The sequence below is a fragment of the Hemibagrus wyckioides genome, linkage group LG18 (assembly GCF_019097595.1).
Source record: "Hemibagrus wyckioides isolate EC202008001 linkage group LG18, SWU_Hwy_1.0, whole genome shotgun sequence".
NCBI classification, from domain to species: Eukaryota; Metazoa; Chordata; class Actinopteri; order Siluriformes; family Bagridae; genus Hemibagrus; species Hemibagrus wyckioides.
This window is the reverse complement of record NC_080727.1, coordinates 21,765,649-21,782,106: the sequence shown is the minus strand read 5'-3', so window position 1 is coordinate 21,782,106 and position 16,458 is coordinate 21,765,649. Positions and strand designations below refer to the sequence as shown.

Genomic DNA, 16,458 nt, shown 5'->3' with positions numbered 1-16,458 from the left:
AATCCGTTATGGACCACCTCAGCAGGATTAGTGTGTAAGGTGAACATCTTGTTCTGGTTTGGAGAAGAGGTTGCAGACAGGACTCCTGTGCTGCTGCTGCTGCTGCAGCTGCTCCGTGAACTCACAAGCATCTACCTGTTACTTCTTTGTGTGTGTGTGTGTGTGTGTGTGGTGGCTTGCCGAAACCATAGGTGATGTTCAGATCAGAGCTAAGAGCTCTTCCTTTGCCCTTGTGAATTGTAGACAGTTCCCTGTTAAATATTAACAGCCCAAGCTCTTAGCATACCAGACTGTGACATGGCTCTAGCACAGCTAAAGGAAGAACTTTAGGTCCCATCTTCAGCGATTTTTACAGCCTATAAATGTACCTTTTAAAGGCTTTGCATGTACGTTACATGTGCCGTGTCTCACCTCACTTCAGAGAGCACTGAGACAGTTAATAAAAGGCTCCTGGGAGCTGAAGCCGCACGGTAAGTGGATCTGCAGCCTCCTCCATGCAGAGCGAGTTGAAAGAAGAAGGCTCAGCAGACCAAGCGATGATTAAAGAAAGCATAAAACCCACCCGTTTTTTTTTTTTGTCCTGCACATTGAGGACGTATTCATCAGTGCTGACCGAGTTTGCAAAATGAGCACTGTGAAAACATCAGCCAAACATGAGTAACACTCATTATGCACTGATGAGTGTTAATTTGTTTACCAAAACAACACCAATGCGAATAATTGGCCAATCAAATGCATGAATGGAAATCATGACAGAATCACAGCTCTGTGTTTGACATGAGCACACATTGGCTCACAACTCTAGTCAGCAAATGTTGACGTACTGCATATTTCCAAATTTTACGTTCTGCACATTACTATCAGGGCTTGAAATGGATCACTTTCTCGCTCACCAGCCACCATTCATGTGGTTAACTGGTCTCTGAACCAAGGAGTGTGGCATATTATACATTGAAAAATACAACTGACAGATGATGAAACATCAGAATGGTAGAAAAAATATGTCATCTTGTTACACTGGACTGCAGCATGCTTGTTGGTTGGTTGTTTTCAGCTGACAGGAGTGATCCCCCGATGTGTTCTTCCGCTGGTGTAGCCCATCCACCTCGGGGTTTGAAGTGTTGTGCTTTCTGAGATGCTTTTCTGCTCACCACGGTTGTAAAGAGTGGCTGTTTTGGTCAGCTGAAACTAGTCTGACCATTCTCCTTTGATCGCTGTCATCAGCGAGGTGTCTCTGCCCACAGAACCGCAACTCTCTGGACATTTTTTCTTCTTGACCATTTTATCACTAAAATCCCCATTCTGATGTTTGATGCGAACAGTAACCGAAGCTTTTTCCGTGTAACTGCATGTGTATTCCACTTTAATGGCTGACAGGAAAATTGCATGAATGAGCAAGGTGGCTGGTGAGAGATATTTTTATGAGCTGTAAGGATTCCACCACCACCGCCACCATCATGAATAGCAGTAGCAGTATAGCACATAACAGGTGTTCATTTCAAGCCCTGACTACCATGTACCGTGAACCAAACATACTGATTCAGTGTGCAAGTACAACCAGATGAAGTCCAGAATGCATAATGTCTATGTGTTATTATGTCATCTTGTCCCCCTCTCCTCCCCCCAGATGTCCGAGTGGATACTTCGGGCCACGGTGCTTGCAGCCAGAGCCCCTGCGGCTGCGCATGCCCAAACCTAGTGAAAGTATGTTGACTTGAGAAGCGCAGCTTCACACAAAGGACTGGTGTCCTGCTGTCACCACTTCTGTGTCCCTCCTGTCTTGTGTCCCAGAGGTGCTGACAGTGGGACGCTTTGGCCTTTGCGGTCCATGATGCTGCTCTTGTTCTAATTTCATGTTTTCTCTGCTTCTCTTCTCTCTTTCTCTTCTTCTTTTTGCCCCTCTTCCTGTTGCATTTCTCCTCTCTTTATGTTTTCTTCCTTCCTCCTGTCCCCTTCCTCCTTTCTGTGGTTTTGTTTTCTTCCATCAGGTGTCCAAATGACTTTAATGGCGATCGCTGTCAAACCTACGTTATGGCCAGTTTCTACCGTATGTCCATTTCTTCTTCTGTCTGTCTGTCCGTCTGTCTGTCAGTGCTGCATGCTGGAGCTGCTGTGTTGTGAGCTCCTTGTTACTCTCTAATGGTGGATGCTCTGCTACATGACCTAACAGACGCAGACGTCAGTTCCATTCAGTGACCGATTGACCCTCCATGCATCACCTTTTACTGATGGATTTCATTTAAAAGAAAAAAAAAATCATATCATAAGTTAACAGCATAAGTCATACGCATGGTATCTAGTATAATTGCATGTGTTTCATTAAAAGAGAATCATATACGTTTGTGCTAAGCCATTATTAGATTACTAATCGGTGTTGCATACGCACATTAAAACAAATAACAAGTACTAACTAAATATAAATACATGTATACTACAGTCTGTGTGGGATCAAAAAAATAATAATTCAGCTGTGTAAGTAATTGTACAGTGTATGCATAATACATAAATATTTTGCTTCAGCTTCTACCTATGAAGAAAGGAACTGAAAATCTGATTAAAATTCAGAATAAGTGTCTTGGGATGAGTCAGGTATAAGAGAAAGTTTTTCGAAAAAGCATACTTATATAATGTTATTTAACTTTCCAACACTATAAGAATACAGTAAACAAGTCACAAGTCAACAAGTAAGGTGGAGACTGAGGCACATGTTTACTTTGTTCAGGAATTTCAGGAAATGCACAAACTCCTTCCAAAAATGCTAAATAAATGTTTTTGACACAGTAAACGTCATGGTTACTCATGCATTTCTAAATCTATTTATAAAGTGTCCTACTGTATTATTACGCCTTCTGACCAATCAGATTTGAGAATTCAGCAGTCCTGTGGTCATAATAGGTCTAAATCGTCATTTGAAAACTGCTTTAACTAAATTGTTTAAGGAAGTGTTCTACATGGACATATACGTTAAATGTTTATTGACAGAATTCATCACGTGAGCGACGTTAAGTGAGTTTTGAGTAAACCGGTAGATAGAGATTCCTCCATGAATTGTTTGCTTAAGCCGTAAAGAAGACATTGTGACAGAATTAACAATAGCCCATTAACAGTTTACACTAGAATTTTTTATTTTTTTTTGCAGACAGCCACCCACGGTGCAAACCAAAAATCCAGAATGTCATAATCCTCCAAGTTGAAGAAGAATACTTGTCAAATGTGCATGACTGAAACCCAAGTATAATCATGTCCTACGGTTCAACCAACATCTTGTTCAGACTTGAATACTGGACCAAAATGGTCTGATTAGTTTAAGCAAACATGCCAGCGTTGTTATGGCCATGCCGTCCACATGCAAAGTGTTTCGTCAAAGCATTTTGTATTGGTGGCCTGACGGCATGCAGTCATCGTCAGAAGAAAGACCTTTAAAGGAGAGTCGGGTATTGTGGATATTTTTTTTTTTTTAAATAACCAAGCTTTCATACCATTACACTGTATAAAGCAAACTCATTTGTGTGGAATACACCACTGGAGTTCCTTTCATACATATAATCTTCCCTCCAGGGGAAAATCTAACAGAAACCCCTCTCACCCCCCTTATCCTTCCAGTTCCAAGACCATCCCCCTAATTACAGTGACGGTAAATAGCATCTATTTCCTGGGGTAACATGCTTTAACCCCAGTACACACCACTATCCCTTCCTTACATGTCCATCAACCATGGAATTAGTCCCAGAAGAAGGCGGAGCACAGGGAGAACATGGCTTTGACAGTTCATGGCTGTGGGCTATTGGCTCTTACGCGAGGCCGCTGTTCACACAGAACCATGGCTTTGTGCTCTCATCAGCGTTGCTATGCTGGCACTGTTTACCTTTCAACATGACCCTGGTGTTAACACATATTTATTTGCAAGAGGACAGCAGATAAATCACGTCAACTTGGATGTAAACAAACCCGCAAGGACGAGAAGCTTACGGAACGGTTGGAAAACAGATTTCCTCTCCAAATAAAAGAATAAAGGAGGTATAATTTATGGAATGACGTTCAAGGAGGCACTCGAAACGGCACACAGCGAATAGTATAATTTGACATAGGGCCTATTAACGTGTCATGTTATGTCTTGACGTGGGATTTATAACAGCAGAATGGTTACCTTTGTTCAGGTCACCTATCAAGTCTTTGCACGTTAGTTTTTGTTAGTTCATGCTCTATCAAAACCAGGTCTTTCTTTCTGTGCACTGTTTGGGAGGTCTGGAGTAGAGGATCTTGGATCTGTGAGAGGCATCTTCACTGTTACAGTGTTGTCATGCATTTAAAACATCTCCAGTACAGGCCTTCACTGGGGTTATGAATCTCACTGGTGCTGTTGATGCAATCGGACTGAAATTCCTGAGTAATGAGTAGGGCAGCTTCAGGAGATATTGAAGATGGGAAACGAGGGTCCTTTGCTCTCCATGTCTCCATAAAAATCACATCTATGAAAAGTTCATCATTCTGTCAGTGACCATGCATATTATTCTATATGAAGAACACAAGCACTAAGCATCCTCCTCTAGAACATCTGCATCACCATAACTGACACGATTCATTATTCCACCCTGCCAAGCAGACAACCCAAGGCAGAAGGACTGGTCTAGGAAGATGAATTCGCGTCAATCAAATGTACAGAAACATGTTATTAGGATGGTATTGGTCCATGCATTGGTCCAGTCGTTGTTCTAACAGCTGGGTAAATTTACAGCAGCCTACATTCATCCATCTTGAGAAAGTAGACAGATTATCTCCTCCCCCAGACGCCCAGTGGGATGGGACATTTAGAAATGGATGCATGTTGCTCTGACACATTTGTCATCGTCCAATCAATTTCCCAGTTCCCAAAATAGAAGCATGTGACATCATTGTGGGAACTCGCTTTTTATAACAGCTCTGTGTAATATTTTGCAATACTATACTTTACAGAATATTTAATTAAACATTCATAAGCAATGAATTTGGATTTTACTACGACCACAGACAATGCTCATTTCTGATTGGCTGACAGGTCTTCTTCCGTTGAAACACTGCTAATAATGGAAATGATATTCAGACAATAATTTGGATTTCATCCAGAATCTTGAAAATTAGAATAAGTTCAGAGGAATGTTAGCCAGTAACCAATATAACATTTTTCTGTTTTTTTGGTTATAATATTTGCATACAAGTTCTACACTTTTAAATATGGCATATTGTAACAGTGCAGAAGCAACAGGTTTGGAAAGCAGGCTTTATAATCACAGTGCATGTGATGGAAATTGTAAACAGAGCACAGACTTATCCAGCAGTCCATGTGGGATAATATTGCGCAACTCACATTCTTGATGCAAAACTAAGCTGAACGGTATAAGGTGGCTGTATACAACTTTGTAATCTAGCCTGATCTTAACAGAGCTTATTGTGCTCCTCCAGTTGTGATAAACATTTATAAATATCATAAATCATAGCTGTTTTGATCAAGCACAACATGCAACACTAAACAACAAACTGAAACCCCAAATAGTTCTGAGAAAGTGGTTATGCAGATAACCGTAACAGCATGTTCATGTTAATCGACGACAGAGTCTTATAAATATTCGCCGCAATTAACACTTAACTGTACAAAAATAATAATAATAATAAGATTAATAAATCAGCCAAATTGTTCATGTATATAAATGTATGTAATATCTCTAATTGTGCTCCAGAAGGTAAGATCCAATTTAATTCTTTGTCATTAATATGACATTAACCCTTAATCATACATGAAATAACTAATTAATCTTATAGTTCCTCCTCCTATAACATAATAAACCTTATTAAAAAGAAAAGGAAACTAACCAGACTTTATTAGACATTGTCTAATCCACCCAAATGGGCAATTTGCCAAACCCAAGTATGCAACTGACTATAAGTTGACTATGACAATTCCATCTATTTCCTACCTGTTAATCTAGAAGTGCTTTCTAGCCTATAGGGAAGTGTATGGCATGCCTGCATGCTCCAACATGCTCTAACAGCTCGCTGTTGACATAATACTCTGGTGCTTATAAGCGTACTCGGCTACAACATTGTTCCTCTCTTATTGCCTGACTCACCCTTCTCACGCCACTCACGCAATGCACATGTGTTGGAAGATCCGTCTCTTAAACTTTGTTTCTGTTGTGTTTTTCTCCCTCTCTACCTGTCACCTTCCTGTCATGGCAGAGTCTCTTGGGATTGAGTTTATGGGTATGGACCGATTCTTTCTCCCCGATTCTTTTCTTAAGTAGATCTGTGTAGATCCAGCTGTGTTCACCAGACCTCCATCACTTTCTTTTTTCTCTCCGATGGACTCGAAAGCGATCGAACATGTTGATTAACAGATCGATCTGTCTGTCAGCACTTGCTGTGCAGTAATATAACCCCTTTTTCCTGGTGTCAGCATGAGAATCGGTATCTGCAGCCCTCGTTCTGTCAGGAAAAGCCTGAAGGGGATTGTAGTGGCTCGTTTAAGAGGACTCAGGTGGGACTTTTTACTGCTCTAAATGAAACCCGAAGACACTTTGGTTCATGCATGCAGGAAGTGCTGGATCAACACCAGCAGGCTAAAGATACTTAAAGTTTTTGTCTTTTTTTTTTCGACATAATGATAATGATTGATTATTCATGTAGGATTAAAATAGGCGATAATTTCCTTGAGGAAAGAACGGAAATTCTGTACACCTAAAAAACTCCCATATAAGAGTCTGGTATTGAATGCAGTCCAAAAATATAAAGGCGTGAGGCGTGAGGTACTGGGTAATTGTGTTTTCCCTGCAGTTTTTGGTATCCTAGCGGTGTAGCACATTACCACTACGTTTGTCTAATTTTTAAACCAAAACAGTTGTAGCATAAACTGAACATGTGGTAGAAAAAATCAGAAAACATGTCAGCATTGTCCAGAATTTCCGGCTCTGACTCAACACTCAAAAATGCTTCCCTATTGCTTTCATTTGTACCTGATATTTAGTCAGTTATCTTTGCTACAAACCAATAGCCTATATTAAACTACAACGACCCTGACCAGGACATATATCTAGGCTAACAGTGAACCTTCTATTCATATTCGTATCTGTTTAGAACACGTCTTACCTGTTCACTCCAATGTACCTAGTTATATTCCTAGTATCAGTACAACCTCTTTTATTTACAAGTCTGCACCGTAAACACATAACCACCTATCTAGGAAAGTTTACAAATACATGTAACTAAGATTTTCACGAAAACGTTCCACATAAATGTCTTTATAGCATCGACAAGAAATTTTCCGTTCTTTTCTCAGTGCAGGGAAACAAATGGAAATGACTGTCACTTTAAGGTAATCCTTGAAAGTTGGCTGAAAAAAACCCCAGTATTCCTTTCAATAAAAACATGTCATAAATAAAAGGTGTTTTTGGAGCTAGTAAGCACAAGTTTGTTTCTCCTCCATTGGGATAAATGTGCGTAGGTTTTTTAAGTTGACCACCTGTGACCTTTTGATGGTCCTGTTCTAAGGTTAGAGTGACACGAGGGATTTGCGTAAACCTCGACAGCCTGTTATTTACCTCTAAGTAAACAAGGATATCTTCAAGTGAATTTTGTTTGTGTAGCAGTGCTAAGAGTATAATTACGATCCCCCTGGCTAGTTCAGACCCAAGCTGTGTCACCTGCTAGTCAGCCTCGCTCACGCACGTACATTCATCAAAGCTTCCCCAATCCACCCGTGATTATGCTATCAGACGTCATCCTTTTAAAACGACCGCCTTGTTTACCAAACACCAGATGAAATCCTGCCGGCTGAATTTTTGCCTGCATCCTCTGCTGTTTTGATGTGGAACTGGATGCTGGGTCATGGCAGGGGACACAAGAGAAGGAGTGGTCGGGGTAATGGAAAATTTTCCCAGCTCTCATAAAGATCGTTCATAAAAATGTGGACGAGTGCTGCAGATAATAGCCTGTTCTCCTTGCTTGGGGCATAATTGTCACATTTCCGACAATATATGCGCTTTCTCGTTTCTCGATACCTCTGCTTTTCTATCTGCAGTATCTTTCTCTGCCCTCTACACTCATGTTTTCCTGTCTTTGTGCCTTTTTTTTCCCTCCGCACTCACTCCCCGCAACTCTGAGATTCGTACTTCATCTCGTGCTTCGTTCGAAAATTGGACACCGTCTCTGTTTTTGTTTTGCTGTTCCTGGTTTTGTTTTAAGGCATTCAAATGTACTCTCTCTGTAGTAAATAGCATGCCAGACTCCATTTGTGCACTGGTTATGTTGTTGTTTTGATGTTCTTTTATAGATTTGCCTGCTTTCTTTTACTAAAGCTGATTGTTTCTCTTGGAAATGACCTGTTCAATGATGTGTATAAACTCCTGTTGAGTGGAAAAAAAAGAGCGTATACACTAGGCTCTCTCTATCACAGAGCGAAAAACTATTATTACCCTCACAGGTTCTACCTGTTGTTTTCACTCTGCTGTCAAGGTTGCCAGATTGGATTAAGTCCTTACTTTGTAGAATGATGCATTAAAAACATTGCAACTTGACCAAGTGACTATACCACTAAACACGATTTTCCATCTGATATGGAATATTAGATAAGAAATATTAGCTTATTAGTCTTCAAAGCGCATCACAGCTGGATCATAGCATTATTAATCATTACAAGTTTTCCTTAGCTGTGGAAATCGTCTTCTGATAAGATCCATTTGGCCGTTCAAAACAACACTTCCAAGGGAAACATAAAAGCCTGTTTTTTTTCCTCATGTTCCTCAACGTTTATTTATTTATTTATTTATTCATTCATTTATTTTGATCGTTCAGCATGCTTTAAGGACAGTTTCATTTATTACCCTGATTTTGAGTTGCAGTTGACTGTTTATTTGCTGCCATAGTAAAAAGCTGTAATTAACCTCGCCACTGAGAGCCCCAACCTGCACCTCTGATTGCATATGTTCCATTATGTAATCCCAGGTAGCGTAGCCTGAGTTGCATAGTCATTTGTATTTGTGCTGGTGGATCTCCACTGGTCCCCCAGCATAAAGCAGGCTGTGCTATAAATTAATCTGAAATGCAATGCCCTCCAGTGGACAGAAACATCTATGGAATCAGGGAGGCAGCTTCGTCAGGGCCTGCAGGGATTCCCTTTTAGCGCAGTGTGATCCATCCTCACATCCATGGTAATGATGTGCGTATGGCTCACCCAAGCATTTTCCACTGCTGAGCTGGCCCATTAGAGAGAAGAGAGGAAGGCTCAGGCATGTCCCATAGCTGTAATTAACTCTTATCCTCATGTGGCTAATGAGAGTGAGGAGCTCAACTCCACTGCAGAACCTGAGTCATACTCCATGCCCATTGTACCTACACACACTCGGTGCACACTAGGGCTGTAGTAGCGTGAAAGCTGGAGGTGTGCACAGCTAGGGCTGGGCAAAATGATATCGATATCAATAATAATACGTTTATGTTTATGTGTATTAAAACATGAAAAGTACTTTCATGAGAATTTATTGCAGAGTTCCTGATTGGACATTTAAATTCAAATCTGATTTAATTATGTGTGAATTATTTATTTATTTATTTATTATTTATTTTCTCTCAAATTTGTCAATCACTTATATACTGCAGAACAATAATAATCAGTTTGTGATCAGTTAACTTGCGATTAACAATATTTTTTATAGAACCAGACCCTTCTACATTTGGAGTCTTCTTCTTTTGACATTTTTCTAATATAAAAAATAAGCTCCGCCCCTAGCCAGATATGCTCATGAGGCATAGACGGTTTAAAGAGGATATGAGGATGAGTAGAGGAAAAGATTTCCCTTTAAAGTGTTTCCGTATTATTTAGTAAAAGAAACATTTATCATGTGATAACATGTACTAAGGATCGTGATATGACGTTCGTGCCATATCACCCATGGCGTGATTTCCCATAGCAGCAGTGGAAAATGTTTAGGAGGATGTGTGGAGGTTGATATGACATGCTGAAGATGAGACAGTGACGACTGAATGTTTGTGTATGTGGGTGTGTCTGGTGTGGTACAGAGGCAGAGGAGCTCTATCAGAAGAGAGTCCTGACAATCACAGGCATCTGCGTGGCTTTGTTGGTGGTGGGCATCGTGTGCGTGGTGGCGTACTGCAAAACCAAGTAAGTACCCATCAGAGCATTTTACAGGGCAGTTACTCCACCATAAGCTTAATTCTGGCCCCGCCCTTCGTGCTGTAATCGTGTTCAGCGCTCTGGAGTGTGTGATGTAGTAAATGTGACTCTGGGTCAGTGTTCCGAAAGAGTGACGCTGCCTCACTATAGCCTCCCCCCTAGGAAACAGAGGAAGAAGATGCACAATCACCTGAGGCAGAACATGTGTCTGGATCACCCCAATCGCAGCCTGGCCAACGGGCCCAACCACCCGGGCCCTGGCCCTGAGGAGATCCCAATGGTGGATGTAGGTCTACCTCCAAGCATACTCCACCACGATTTTAGATGTCTCTGTTTTGCATTGTCTGAACATGTGTGTGTGTGTGTGTTTTTAGTATATCTCAAAGAACGTCCCAGCTACTGAGAGAGTGATGAGAGACGCAGCAGAGACCTCGTTTGCCGGCAGCCATCATTCTTCCAGATCTCACAATTCCTCCACCCGAGCCCACTCCTCTACACACAGGTACGGTCATCACAGTCATGCGTATGGTTTTCACACATAATCGCATTACTCTATGCTAACAAGCAGCCATTTTGGATAAGCCTTCCAACCAGTCACAGATTCTAACCAGATCTTTCACTTTTGTTAAATCATCCTGGTTACGTGAGCCAAAAAAAACATTATGTGTTGACTATTTTGTTTTGTTATATTCCAAATCATATTGTAATAATCACTTTGAGTGCAACGTAATCCACTCAATATGTACAGAGTCACTAGTCACTCTGTTCACCATGAACTGAGCTCATGTGCCAAATGAAGCTCTGTTTGAGCGCTAGGTCTGTTTTACCCCTACACGACATTCTTTACTCTTCCCCCTCTGAGCTTCTGACATGGAATTATAGCCTGAAGTCTTACTTCACACTCACAGTAGTTCAGTGTTTGCTGCTGTTGAGTGACTGTTTCGTGGTTTTTCCTAGGGCTGCACAATTAATCATACGTTCAGGGTGATCACGAGTTTTAAATTCCTCAATTCATTTTTTGTGTAATGTCACTCAAACACATTCAAAATTCCAAACTTGCACATTTTCTGTCGATTTCAAATAATTCAGTGATTAATATAGATACATAAATGTTATTATAATATTAGAAATTACACCACAATGCTTTTGCATTCTCAAATCTGACTGCTCGGGTTTATATTAATGCGCTTGCTCTAATTATATCATCACTATAGTAAGGACTAGTTCCTAGTTAGTTAATGCACCTTTCAAATGAGTCTCCGGGGTCAGCGCTCGGTTTACTGAAACCTTGTATACTTCTAGATAGTTCCAGTTTCTCTGCAAGATTCTCATCACTCCATCATGATGTTGATTATTTTCCCATATTTGCATGCCTTGTCCTGTTCATTTGCTCATTTAAGTAAAGAACTGTACCAAATAAAACAATCTTGAATATTGTATTTAGACTGGTAAAACTCTAAAGAACACACACACACACACCTAGAAACACATTTATATACACATTCCAAAACCCTGCATAATCATGATTTCAGCCATGTTTCCTAAGCTGTGGCATCTTGTTTGCATCTGCCTGCTAAAAGAACACACATTTTCGGATCATCAGTTTGTTTCTTTCTCTCTCTTGTTGTTCTAATGTGCGTCAGACATGACGAGAAGACGTGGAGCCTGGAGCGGACGGACAGCGTGCTGTCAGACTGTCCCTCGGGTGTGCTCTCGTCCTCTGTGGGCACCAGTAAGTGCAGCAGTCCGGCGTGTATGGAGGCACGAGCGCGTCGTGCCGCTCACTGCGGATACCCCGAGTCCCGCCGGCCACCGATGCGCTATGGAGACTCCTTCGACTCGCTCGACTCACCACACAGCGACAGGTGACACTTAACCCTGCTGTGCTTAGAAATGCACTGGGATTCTAGCAGTTAAGCAGAACACTACTCATGTACTGTAATTCACACAATATAGCGCTCTACATAGCAAAGATATTAGTGTGTCCTGACAAGCTGAACCCAGATGCACCATATACACATTAGGGAGCGAAACAAGCACACGGCCAGCTGTATTTACAGTTATCTCTTGCCTGCTAGCCACCCCCGCCATCGAGCAACAGCCAAAACAGGAGGATTTATACCGTAAGGGGTTCATTAAGTCACCAAGAGCTGAACAACACATTATCTCATGGGTTTTTTCCCAAAATCTCTAGTGTATCACTGACTTTACCTCATCTTTTCCCTCTTTCCAAGATCACGTGGTAAGGCCATTCAAGAAAAATACAGTAGCTTCTACTCTCTGTACGTGTAAGAGCCAACTCAGTGTCGAGCAAAAGTTGGAGGCAGGGATGGAGCGAACAGTGGAGGAGGCTTAAGAAGAAGGCGTAGTCGTCACATTTGCTGTTGTTAGCGTGTAACACCACACAACAGTGGCCCGTAGCCACGGCACTCGTTATTTATGGAAGCATTTACATTTGCTATCGAGGCCATCAGCTGCTGGATCATCATGTTCACGCTGTCATTTTCCTCGAGTTAAAGCGAAGATGGGTAGAGTTGTTTACGCCGCAGCGTAACAAACATCACGCAAATTTAAACACTGCAAAGGTCACTGAGTGTGCCTGGTTTATAGTGTGCCACATACACACACAACACACGAAAAGCCACAGGCTCATCACTTAATACTGTTTGTGTTTGGGGTGGGGGTACTTCTTCTATTTTCTCTTCATGTAAACATTTAACTCACACTGGATTAGACCAGTACTCTATTTAAGGGGGTCTAAGTTGTCAAAGTCTGTGCTTTGATTAGACAGTGTGTACTTAGTCGATGAGCGTTTAGTTTCCCCTTCAAAGGCAGGGCAAAACATGTCTACAGAGGAATGTACATTTTTCAGTGACACAGTTCATTTCAGTTCATAATCATAGGGATTGTCTTATTTTATTACGACTTAAAAGATGTAGTCAGGAATTTGGCATACATTAGAGGAGCACATGCACATCAAGCCACACCAACAAAACCAGCCTCCTTGGGTGAAGTGGCTGAATGCAGGTGCAGGATTGGAAGATTTCTGAATTAACAGTTACTGACAAGCAAGTAGGCATGCCTCCTTCTCTTGATTGGTTGGATTTGTGAGGCTACAGCATTTGTTTTCTGCTTCCCATTACAGAGTGAATGGCTAGCTAGATTACTAGCTGTTTCATAGGGGCTTTTATAAGTGTCAGTAAAACTTACCATATATGTTTTATATGAATATCTTTGCTAACTCCATCCTCTCTCTCTTCTCCTCTCCCAGGTACGTGTCAGCCCTGACTACGCCAGCACGCTTGTCTCCAGTGGACTTCCATTACTCACTGCCTCCACAGGTGCCTACCTTCCAGATCACGTCTCCCAATGCCAGCCACGCCATGTCTCTGCCGCCAGCTGCCCGCACCCCCTACCGACCTGAGGAGGACCAGCCACTGCTTCGCTGCTACCAGCTGCCTCTGCACGAGGCCCAGCGCCACGAGCCCTACCAGCAGCGGATACAACAGCAGCGGGCACGCTCCTACCTGCAGGACAGTGCAGGCAGCCTGCCCTCCAGTCCATACCGGCTGGCCCAGAACGACGATGAGTACGAGAGCACGCAGGAGTGCCCGCCCTCACTGGAGCAACCAAAGAGAAGCAGCGGACGCTGGCACAGGTCCAGACTGAATGGGCACGTGGCACCGCAGGGCTACAGGCCACCCCGGGACTTGGGCTCACGCAGCTGCCTGTCGGACAGTGAGTCGGAGGAGGGCGAGGAGGGCGAGAGCACGCCTTTCCTCAGCATGCAGAACATAAACACACCCGAGCCCTCAGCCATCTACAGGCCCGCGCCGCCCACACACACACGGACTTCCCACACACAGAGCAGACACACGCAGCAGCAGCACGCACGCTCCAAACCGGACAGAGCTGCCCACTAAAGACACAGTCCACCTACCCACCCGCGAAATCTGTATACCTATAGACCTGCACCTATAAAAAAATATTTTTTATTTTATATAACTAACAGATATTCTAAACAAATGAAATATTTATTTTCATTTTAGCAAAAAAAGTTGTCTACTAGTTAACAGCAAAGACTTTTTTTTATAGGGAAAACTCTATTTATATGTACATTTTGATTTACAGCATAAAAGAGACGTGCCAATTTTTTCACAACTTAAAGAAATAGAATAATATTGTGGTGCCTTTTGCTGTATGCCGATGCCAGAGGGCCAGTGGAGTTTTTGTAGCCTTTCTTATAAGGACGCCTCATTTTTATACGCACTCTTTCGTTGTCTCTTTTTTGGCCTTTTGTTTTCCTTATCCTCGTGTTCTTTCGGGAGCTGACCCAACCATTTGAGCAGTGACATTTCCTCCCCCTTTCACATCATGCAATATAAACCACTCTTAAGGTGTATGTTTACAAGAATATAATTCACATGTTAAATGATTATGTTGCTTTCCTAACAGGAACTTAATGACAAATGCAACTGGGACAGGGGCTTATTTTGTTTTGTTTTGTTTTGTTTTTCCAATGAAACAGAAGAAAAGCATGTGATGTGCATTCAGATGTCCAGCTGAGTGTGTGTAGACGTGTTGCACACCTGTGTGAGCAGAAGGAGGGAGAGGTCTAATTTTCCAGACTAGTGTCCATTTATCAGACTTCACACTACTGAATCAAGGGTCATGAGCTTGTTCCGAACTGAGAGGCAGAAACCTGTCCATCTGTAGCAGATGCTGTGGAGGTTTTGTCGATGGCTTTGTCATTGGAGAGCCTCCGCACTCCGATCCTCTCTTCCTAAACAGTCCTGTTCCACTCTCTCTCATTCTGTCCATCCTGTCCTTCTAGCCAGGCTGAAATAGAAACTTTTAAAGAGTCCACTGATGAATTTTAGAAAACAGAACACATTAAACATTTCTTTCATTAAGAGAAACATAAAAAAAACAAAATGAGGAAAATATTGTTCGCAAGGCCGGGGCTTTTTTTATTTTCAAGAATGAAAGAGAGAGAGGTGAACAGCCACGTAGTGTCTCAGGACAACCCCTCCTCTAACCTTCCTCCCTCCAACACAGGTCTGAAGTAAAAGGAAAACTCTCGCAGTCTTATGAATGTATAAGCTCCCTCTTCCATCCCCATCCATGCTGGGAATCTCATCATAACACACACACACACACACAAAAGACAAGACAAATAGCTGTGAAACTTCCTTCCTTGGGGCCATAAAAATATGCCAAAATATGCAAGCTTTATATTTTACCGGTTGTTTTCTGAAAGAACCATAGTGCATTGTGTGAAAACTGTGACGCTTGATTTGAGTTTGGTGTACTTGAGTTGAGCTCCCCTTAATTCTAATCAATCAGACCACCAAATCATGACACATTGCTCACCATGGCCATCTCGGAGTCCAGGCAAGACCAAAGCGGACGGCTCTAGTCCCACATGAGTCCGTCGTTCAGGACGTTCGTAATGCCGATCATCTTATAGAAGTTCCTGAACACTTACTCATGCTAACAATTGGCCAAGATGTCTCTGGAAAGTAAATGCGAAGATTTCGGTGTAATGTCAGATGTGAAGGAATACATCAGTGGCATAGATCATTCAGGAAATCCAGAAAAGGGAGGAATGGAATGATGATTAAAAATCTGTGATGAGATAAGCAAAGAAAAATAATATATACTTAAAATCTAGATCCTAACATGTTTCTCCTGCTCTGTTGTGGTGGCATCAGAGCAAGAGAAATGTATTATATGAAAAAATATATATATATCATTTTTTCTAGCACTACGACGATCAGAGTTTGTCTTCTGTTTATTCCCTGCCCTGCTCCTGTTTGTATGTTTGAGAAATGCAAAATCAGACAGTGCTTCTCTAGTTAGTTTTAAATGTGATATCCCTCTCCTCCTCCTCATGTTCCTCTTCCTTCTTCTCCTCATCCTCCTTCTCCTCCTCCTCCTTCTCCAAAAAGCCCCACTAGACTCTGACACTTCTGTTCCTACGGTTTCTTCCTTTTGCGTTTCCTCCTCGCTTGAGAAGTTTGAACACCTCTCCTCTGCATGTCCTTGTGGTCAAGGTTAAATGGGTGCATGGTAAAAAGCAGCAGATGATTTTATTTCCCTCCAAGTCAGTGAAAGTGTATTTCATTTAATATCCAGCAATAAAAAAAAAAAAGAGAATCTTCCCCCCCTCCCCACATGTCAATTCTTGGAATATGCTAGAAAAAAAAAAGAGAAATACATGCCAGGTTGTCTTAGATTGTAAAATAAAAAAAAGAAAAATTGAATCCACGTCTTCACATTAAAAAAAAAAAAAA

At 41.8% G+C, this 16,458-nt stretch overlaps 1 protein-coding gene across 6 annotated transcripts in view; it reads left to right on the top strand.

Moving 5' to 3' along the window:
- The window catches only part of nrg2a (neuregulin 2a), an 87,255-nt gene extending 71,343 nt beyond the window's left edge, over positions 1–15,912 (top strand). For 3 of the 6 annotated variants that reach the window (XM_058416273.1, XM_058416278.1, XM_058416277.1), the window contains exons 5-11: positions 1,989–2,047; positions 6,214–6,237; positions 10,048–10,150; positions 10,313–10,448; positions 10,537–10,664; positions 11,806–12,027; positions 13,434–15,912. In XM_058416273.1, the coding sequence (XP_058272256.1) occupies positions 1,989–2,047; positions 6,214–6,237; positions 10,048–10,150; positions 10,313–10,448; positions 10,537–10,664; positions 11,806–12,027; positions 13,434–14,085 (1,324 nt within the window). In that variant the 3' untranslated portion in view covers positions 14,086–15,912. Of the gene's footprint in view, positions 1–1,627; positions 1,705–1,988; positions 2,048–6,213; positions 6,238–10,047; positions 10,151–10,312; positions 10,449–10,536; positions 10,665–11,805; positions 12,028–13,433 lie in introns of all 6 variants that reach the window. The other 3 variants (XM_058416275.1, XM_058416274.1, XM_058416276.1) reach the window with 3 other exon arrangements.
- Positions 15,913–16,458: the final 546 nt, after the last annotated feature.